The 9,529-nt window shown below is 36.0% G+C and overlaps 1 protein-coding gene across 1 annotated transcript; it reads right to left on the bottom strand.

The window, feature by feature from the left end:
• Window positions 1-112: 112 nt before the first annotated feature.
• LOC135482014 (clusterin-associated protein 1-like) lies at window positions 113-8,667 on the bottom strand. The gene is made up of 12 exons (XM_064761828.1): window positions 8,584-8,667; window positions 6,507-6,618; window positions 6,153-6,237; window positions 5,229-5,411; window positions 4,734-4,829; window positions 3,863-3,946; window positions 3,371-3,504; window positions 2,894-3,035; window positions 2,332-2,428; window positions 1,785-1,886; window positions 1,443-1,516; window positions 113-705 (listed from the first exon to the last, which is right to left on the bottom strand). The coding sequence occupies exons 1-12, from the start codon at window positions 8,603-8,605 to the stop codon at window positions 541-543; spliced, it is 1,296 nt and encodes a 431-aa protein (XP_064617898.1). The 5' UTR covers window positions 8,606-8,667; the 3' UTR covers window positions 113-540.
• Between the last annotated feature and the right edge of the window lie 862 nt (window positions 8,668-9,529).

Raw genomic sequence — 9,529 nt, 5'->3', positions numbered from 1 at the left:
TATTCCTAAAGGAGTTGGCCAAAAAAAATGGCAGCAAAATTTACGAGAGATTGTATCAGAAAATAACGCCAAAGGCAAAATCAATGAAGTATATTCTTTTATATTACAGAATATGAGACACAGATGACATTATTTTAGCATACAGATCTCTACACAAATGTTTGATACAAAGGTGTAAAATAGATGTAATTAACCCTACTGAACATCAACAAATATTTGAAATGAAACAATTTACATATTCAGCATGTCCTGTAATGACATGCAAGTAACAAACTGTATTGTAACTACATTTCTGAAAAACAGCGACCCATTTGAAACATTCAAAGGGAACAGCTGATTGAATACTGGACAACCTAATCTGAAGAAAATTAAATGAGCTTGATTAATTGATGCAGAAACATATGGCAGAGATCCAGGAAAGCTGAGTGCTGTATACTCATATACTTCTATTGGACGGAATGTAGAAATTTTGAAGGTATAACGTATATACAATTATTGTATCAGGTATGTGGAATTCCCTGATGATAAAATGTCTGTGGCTCAGAAGTCATTGTCGCTGTCATCCAGATCACTGCGTCGTGGAGGTGGTCGTCCATGGATGTTGTGTGTCATCTCCACTTCTTCATCACTGCCACCATCATCCTCAACGTCTAAGTCATTATCATCCAGGCCAATGTCTGAGCCAGACTCATCGCTTCCGCTCTCCTTGAACATTTAAAAGAGTTTTCCCATTGTCACTCTTCGTTGTAGACCAAATTGTCTTTATACAAGTATTGTTTGATACCTTAGCTTAACATGCAATCAGGGTTTTCAGGCTACTTGGAATAAATATTCCATACTTACACAAATAAAGCATTACAAATGTCCTTAACTCTGTCTTTCACATACACAAAGCAGAACACTATAAAACAATTTCAGCCCATGTCGCTTATGTCGTCTCAATATCCAGTCCCAATTACCAAAATCCCTGGCTTTCCAAGATTTCAAACCCTGGCAAAGTTTCTTTCAAATTCCAAGCTTTTCAAAGCCCTTTATAAACTCTCAAGAGCTTGAAGTTTTTGTTTAAAAAAAAAAAAAATAAGAAGAAAAGAATAACCCTTGTGTTTTATACAGATAGTAGAGGTTTTCAGAAATGCATTTACTTGACCTATGCTCTTATTTTTGATCAACTGAAGATACACTACCAGATATTTTGTACACCCATTTTATATGGAAATGGATATACCTAAACTCTTTCTTTCATTTTAACATTATTGAGGATGTGATGCAATCTTCACTGGATGCAACGTAAATATTTCACAGCAAAGCACAGCGATAATTTCAGTAATGTGTACAAACTGAAAAATATGTGGACTTGCATGATCAGAGGTGATTTCACCAAGCAAAAAATACGTTCATCTGAATATTACACAACCTCATTTATAAATAAGACAAAAACTTACATCATCATCATCGCTGAGCCCAGCTGTCATGGAACCAACCACTCTTGGTTTGTCTCGTCCCACCATCCCAGTCACTGCAAGGAAACATTCACCATAAACATTAAAGCATTGTGTATGTCATGTCACTCCAAGAAAGCAATGATCACAATGCACAAATTGCACTGTATTATAAAATCACTGAACAACATACTCCTATTTTGTTATAATATTGCCTCTTGACATCTTTACAAATGAAATGGCTTGTGAAGATTAGACATGATTCAGAAACTGGCATGAATGGAAACTTCCAACGCTGCTTCCACAGATAACAATCTGTGAGTCTTTAGGATATTTTCCACTTACTTTCGGGCCGTGTACGATGGTGGATGGGTCGGTCTCGTCGGCGTGGTATACGCTCTTCTTCTGACTCTGATGCTCCATCATCATCATCCTCAGCTACAAGTCCTGTGACACAACATAACATAACATCATTGCAATGTATAACTGCCATAAATGACCTAAAATTTTGCCCTGAAAAGTGCATATTTTTGACGCATATCAGTGTCACAAAATATTACTTTTCATGCTATTATATCATCTTACCTTTCAAATAAACCTCAAAGCACATTTCTAAGTTAAACAGAACTATCACAATCAAGTGAAACTTAATTATGGATGAAAATGTATGTTCTTTAGAATATCTATCTAACACAGCACCTTGAATGCACAGCATGTACCTGTCTATTTGCCAGGTTTGCCATTATGCTAATTACTGAACAGCCTCAAAGAGTTCATATGCAGCAATAAAAAAAAAAGAAACAGTTACGGATATAGCATACTATTCCTTTCATGAAAAAAGTATAGAAAAAAATGAAATGTCTATTGTTTAATCATGATTTTATTGTCATACCTCCAAATTCATCGTCAAAGTCTATTTGATCTTCTTGTGACTTATTTTCTTCCATCTTCAGCTTATCAGCCATTAATTTTAGAGCTGCTTCAGTTTCCTGTTTGACAGAAGACATTGGAATATAAGAAGAGCCACATTCACATTATGCCATTATCAAGTGAAGTCTGAAAACAGAACATGTTCTATTTCACATAATTGTAGCATTCAACAGATCTCATCTGAACACAGCTCACGAAATAGACTTTTGCCAATATTCATTCCATTTGTCAATTCCAACGAGTTTTTAGGCCAAATGCCATGGTGTGAACGCAGCTTCATGGTGGTCCATGCATCAGTACTTGCAAATCACGCTAAGGATAAACATTTATCTATAAAAACATCAGTTTGTAAGTTCACAACTTGACAGAAATATATTAAGAAATTGAGAAACACCTGTGATTTTTTTCTTTACAAACAATGGATACGGTGAATATGCCATGATTTACTCACATTTCAAAACACCTACAGTCCATAAGAAAACAGCATGTATCTATACTGTCTTTTATCACAAAACAAAACTTACCTCTAGTTTATCCTGTTCTGATCTGTGATAATCCTCCAACTGATGTTCCAGGTAAGCCAAGTTTCTAAACTTTATCAGGTAAATCTCATAGAGTTTCTGTAAATCCACCTCTAACTTTTCATATTCATCCATGTAGGCAGGCCTAAAACATACATATCACAGCCTGTCTATATAAATGCCAGAAAAATAGAATTATATCAGCAGCGCATATTTACAGCTGTCAGTACATCACATACATAATCTGCCAGTGTCTTAGAAATACAAGTACCTCTTGTTAGTTAAAATTTGTTTACCATGGCATATAAAAAGATGGAAACTCATTAACTATGGGTAACATCGCACTTTTTAACGTTAAGTCCATCTTCAAATAATATAAAATAACATAATTACCTGCATATAAATATACCAGTTTCATTCCCAAGAGCTTAAAAAAGCTGTCTGTCTGTTAGTAAGATCAACTGTAACATAAATTGCTACCTGACACTTTGAAGTGTTTGCAATCGCTTCTGATTTCTTTCCAACTCGTTGTTCTTCTTATCTATTTTGGCATCCAAGTTGACTTCATCAGAGGCTACATTATCCAGCATATTCATGGTCTTCTGAATTTCATTCTGAAAACAATTTCAACGGTGTTAAATGACATACTAAAAACCATGGATTTTTAAAGTTATAAATTTTGTTTGTCAAGAAAACTCATGCATAAAACACTTACTAAATTTGTAAACCAAAACTGTATGAAACTTTCAGCACAAAGATACTCCAAGTGTAAGGAAAGGTAATATTATTTCAGTTATTTGGTGCTGAATTCTAGCAAAACATTGACGATGCAATGTGCAAACCCCCAAATTTTATCACCACACAGTTTTATAAAATCATAATGACAAATCCAAAACTTCTTGTCTCTATGTAAATTTCCAGAGAGCAAATGCCCCAAAAGGTTGGTTAACAACTAGGTAAAGCAGAAGTTACCTCCACTTCCTTTAGTGAAGCCATCAGCCCTCTCTCCACCTCCTCAATCTCCAGGGGTCTGGCTATGACTGTCGACCGTATCTCCTGTTCATAATAAACAAATCAATAATCAAACTACCGGTCTTTTATTTTGTCCAATGAACAGACACTTTAATTTATCTAAATTTTCGCCCAGCAAAGTGCAAAGAGGTAAATAAATGTCACAAAATATAATTTTTGGTACTGAAACTTTTTTCAGTAGGGTATAATTTTACCATCCAAAAAAGCTTAATGCACCTTACAATCAGGAAAAATAAGCAAATTAGTCATGGACGAAATTTATGGTAATTTAAGGCATTTACATAAATGTTATGGTTGAGCTACGAGAGTGTAGTTTAAAAACACATAAATTCATTACAATTTAAATTGTTGAGAGTTTTTAGAAATGCTGGACGACTTTTGGTGCAATAAAGAGAACTAAACATAAGGTGACGAAGGTCAAGCCCCAACATTCAGTCGAAGAACAGATGTAAAGACATACAGAGGTACATTTAAAGTTATGTTCACTTCACAATTAGCAATTTGAGATGTTTTGATTAAGAGTGAACCACTTTGGTTTAAAAAAATTAAAACACCACTGTGGAGAAAGAATTTGTCTGGCAATGAAGAGTCTAATCCTAACTAATGGCAATAATGTCTGAATCTGACTAACTCCACAACCACAAGGCCAGTTAGTTATAAATACACACCACATAATTAACATAACTTAAGTCGTCAATATACTCTCTCTCACACATGCGTCTCACCAAATTTAATCAAAACCTGTTTGCTTTTTGAGTAGGGTGCGAAACACCAATCAAATAAATAAAATGTCTGCAGGCTTCTCACTTACCCGAAGTTCCACTTCTCTTCCCAACATGTCATATAGGCCTGCCCCTTTTGTAACAATTTCTGAGGCCAGTCGTCTCGCTTCTTTGAGTTCCATTATCTAAGTAAAACAAAAATATGCTTGATTACTAATATTTATCTAAATTGAAGAGTACGACGTTAAACCCCAAGCTCTCTCTCACTCACTCACTACATTGAAGGACAGCTTAATGCTAGGAACACAAGCTTAAAGGGAGCTTACTCTGCAACGAATATGAAGACAAATACACACTGCAGAAGGTATTAACTGAAGGGTACAGTATCATAAGGCATGGCAATTAGAGAGCCATCACTATAATCTTTTCTTAGAGGTCATCTTTTTCAGTATGCAAGATTACTGATAAGAAAAAAAGGTACTATTAAAGAAAATGAATGAGTACATTATGCTAGGGTAATAGCTTTGAAGAATATCTTATTGTCACATATAAATGAATATGTTAGTATACTGCAAAGGGTTCACCCTTGATGAGATATCAAAAGACACAGGAGTGCTGTCCTCATCATCTAGGCTGTCCAGGGACCCCATCACATTGGTCTTCATGGCATTGTACAGCACAGAGGTCACCTTGAGAAGTTCCTTCACAGCATACCCATCAGCCTGGTACAGTTTCTTTGTGTTCAGCTTAATATTGGCTTTTGTAGCCTGTTGGGCAGAAAAAGTGTTGGATGTGCACGAATAATGACACATAACTAGGCTGAACAGCAGGTTGTACATTCCATTAATACCTCTCCTAAAAAAATTTGTAAATATTTTTCAACAAACATTTTACAAACAAGACCTAAACTGTGCCACACAAGAATGAAATTTACCCACCATTTGTCACAAAGATCAGATAAAGACCTGATTGTCACAAAAATTTGATAAAAGGCCTACTCACCAGGCACTGTGCCACAGACTTACACACCATGAATTGTGGCAATCTGATAAAGGCCTTCTCACCAGGCACTGTGCCACATACCTACTTAACACAAATTGTGACAAAGATTTGATAAAGGCCTTCTCACTAGGAATTGTGCCACAGACCTACTCATCATGAATTGTGACAAAGATCTGATAAAGGCCTACTCACTAGGAATTGTGCTGCAGACCTCCTCACCATGAATTGTGACAAAGATTTGATACAGTCCTGCTAAATAGGAATTGAACCACAAACAGGGCTTGACAAAAACCTACTAATCACACTCACCAGGAATTGGTGCCACAGGCTTGACTACAGAACTACTCACCATGACCTGTGTCAGACTTAATAAAGACCTACTCTCCATGAATTGTGATAAAGTCATGATGAAGAACTATTCACCATGAATTGTTCCACAGACCTGACAAAGACCTACTAACCATACTCTCCATGAATTGACAAAGGGGTGATCAAGAACTGCTCACCATGAATTGTGCCACAGATTTTATGAAGAGAACTCTGTCTTGTTCTGTGTCCACATCGGTGGGAATGTCAGCATTCGGGTCATATCTGTGAACAACTTTATTCTCTCAGATCACAAGGCATACACCAAAAATTATGAGTGAATATAGAAGGCCATTAAATTACACATCACTAAAAAACAGACCAACTACTGTATGTATTAGTCTTGATGACACAGCAATGTACACCAACTGCAATACTTGTTCAAAAAAGTTCACAAATAACCACTGAAAACTTTTAGTTTTACTCCTATTAACATTTAGCTGAAATGGATAGATATTATCAAAATGTACTCGGGTGTTCTTGACAGACTCTACCTTTTGACCAGCCATTTCAACACCTCGGCTACCAGAGGGAAATTTGGTGTGCGGAAGTTTTCCATAGAGATTAGTCTATGATATCCTAGGGCTCTCATCATCTCTGTAAAGTCTGTCATTGAAAAAAAAAACCAAACATTTCAATCAACACACACAGTTAACACAACTGGGTACATTCTACAGGTGATTTGCTTGACGTACTACGATGGCCATATATGAACACATTCACTGTTATTTGTTATTGGGCATAACTCATCTGACCACATAGTATTCATTTGGCATTTGATAAATTTTTTTCTTATTATTTCTCTAAAAGTAATTTTCTATAAATTACAAACCTTTTTTATCAGCAGGCTGAGAATGAGGGATGAAAAAAAAATCTTTACTTATCAAGCTACCTTATTTTTCTAATGGGGGTCAGCTTAAAACATCACAGGGTTTTTAATGTGTGCTCTACCTTTCCAGCTTTCCAAAAATTATAGGCCAGATAAATGACTTTTCCTCACTACTTTTTTTATAAGTGGGTGGGCAAGGTAGTGATAATTTAACATTGGAAGAGTTATCAAAAGCTAATGAGATGACATCTAAATTTTACAGTATGATAGGAGTGAGTGAGTGAGTGCTTGGAGTTTAACGTTGTACTCAACAATTTTTCAGTCATATGACGACGAAGGAATCCTTAGGGTGCATGTATGTGTAATGTGCCTCTTTGTTGCAGGACGGATTTCCACCGCTCTTTTATTTAGTGCTGCTTCACTGAGACGACTTACCGAAGGAAAATAAGCCGCCCCATCTGAGCCATTATACTGACACGGGTCAACCAGTCGTTGCACTATCCCCTTCATGCTGAACGCCAAGCGAGGAAGTTACAACTTCCTATTTTAAAGTCTTAGGTGTGGCTTGATCAAGGATTGACCCTGGATCTACCGGTCCCGAAGCGGACATTCTACCAACTGTGCTATCTGGGCCGGTCAGTATGATAGGAAGATTGAAGTCGTCCAACACATTTTTTAAAGCACACGACAGAGAAAAACAAGAAAACTGTTTTCCCTGATAAAGTCTATATTAAAATACTCAAGTTTACTCCAAATTGGCTTCTGTGGGGAGGGTGAAATCTACACATTTCCACATAGTTCTTGGTGGTCTTTGATCTGAGAGATAGTTTAACTTAACAGATTGAAAAAACCTGTGTCTATTTAACAAAAAGCAAGAGCTGAATTCACATTTACCTGGGAAGTAATGGGAGAGACTCACTTTAATTGAAACTACTCCCTTGACACTGTCACAGCTCATAAAAATGCACATCTAATTTTTAAAACATGTGCTGACTGGGTCTATTCTACTGATCAAAAATATAACTAAATAAATAACTACTGTGTATTTAACTTTATTTTTATCCATTAACGCATGTTTTCTCGTAACCTCATTATCTGGTCAATTTGAAATTACCTCTCCTGACATTATGATGATCACATGCTTTATTTGGGAATTTATATATATTATCCAAGTGCATTTTTTACCTCTGCTTCTTACACATGTAAACAGTATATATTACAATGTAGGAGCATATGGCACATGTCATGACTGTGCGTTATGGTTACAAAATTAACAGTCTGTTCAAAGACAGCCAATACATTGAAAACTAATCGATCTGGATAAGGTAAAAAGTATCTACATAATCCAACAGTAATGTTTAAGGGTGGGTATCTACAGGTAGGCTACAAAGTAATGTTGAAATCTGGTCACCCAATAGTTCAATTACATCAAACGTTGATGTCTCTTCTCAACAATATCTGATATTTACCTGTCTCAACAGGTAAATATAGCTTTTTATGATATTTACCTGCTTTAACGGGTAAATATCAGAAATTGTTGAAAATAGACCTCAACGTTCAATTTAATTGAACTAGTCACCCAATAATAAAACAGCACACAGACGACCAGTAGCCTATACACAAATGCTGTTGCCATGCAAGCCGCATCGAAACTCTCAGTTGCAATTTAAACATATAACTTTGCAAAGCACTTCTTGGAGATATCATGGAGACGACAGCAAAACTGGGCAAAGGATACTTACTACGGAGGTCTTTGAAAGACATTTTTAACACTTGAAGCGAGCATCAACTGGAAATGTTTTGCGTCCACACTTGCCAGGAATGCTGCGCATGCGCTATCTGGTTTCGGACAAACTCCTCTCAGTGCAAGAACCGAAGAGAGCAATCATTCCCATAGCCTAAAAGCTAAAGCCAAGAAAAAAACAAACAAAACAAAAAAAAAAAAAAGCTACAGCTAAAGAAAAGAGACTTGTCAGATATGTATGTTCTTGTTTCTTGCAAGACGGATACTGCTAGTTCATCTAGATGAACTCTGTATGCTATATTAAAATAGTCCATGTAGAAGGAGTGCCGATAGGCCTACTGCATAGACTATACTGTATATGACTGAGTAATATATATATATATATATATATATATATATATATATATATATATATATATATATATATATATATATATATATATATATATGGCTTATATGTATGGCTGAGTCTCTAAGTCAGGGCAGGGTTTAAAAGTCGACTTCTCCACCAATCTCTTCCTAACATGAGATTGAAAGAGAAAAGGTAGTAAAATGCAGAATGAAAACAAGTTATTGAGGAATGCTTTTAGTTCTACTGCTTGACTCACGGAGTAAGGTAACATGTACACAAAAGGCTACCGGTTCTTTGAAAGCCGACTTTGTTGTAGACTATGGGCTCAATGCCCATGTTAAATTTGCAGAATGTTTTATCCAGTTTTCCCCCCATATAGGCCTATTCGTGACGTGTATAAACGAGGAACATCGTAACGCCTGACTATGTGGTACAAGTCAGATATATTCATGTTTAGACTGATCTTGTATAAGAAGATAAGTCAAACAGATTTAATGATCTAAGTAATGGTGAAATTATGACTGTCTGGGCACAAGTGTCTGAAATCATATTGGGACCTAGTATTTTCGTTTTAAAACCATTTTACGTTCAT

Source organism: Liolophura sinensis, chromosome 1 (assembly GCF_032854445.1).
Source record: "Liolophura sinensis isolate JHLJ2023 chromosome 1, CUHK_Ljap_v2, whole genome shotgun sequence".
Taxonomy (NCBI): Eukaryota; Metazoa; Mollusca; class Polyplacophora; order Chitonida; family Chitonidae; genus Liolophura; species Liolophura sinensis.
The sequence above is the reverse complement of the archived record's forward strand: the minus strand, read 5'-3'. Positions and strand labels throughout refer to the sequence as shown.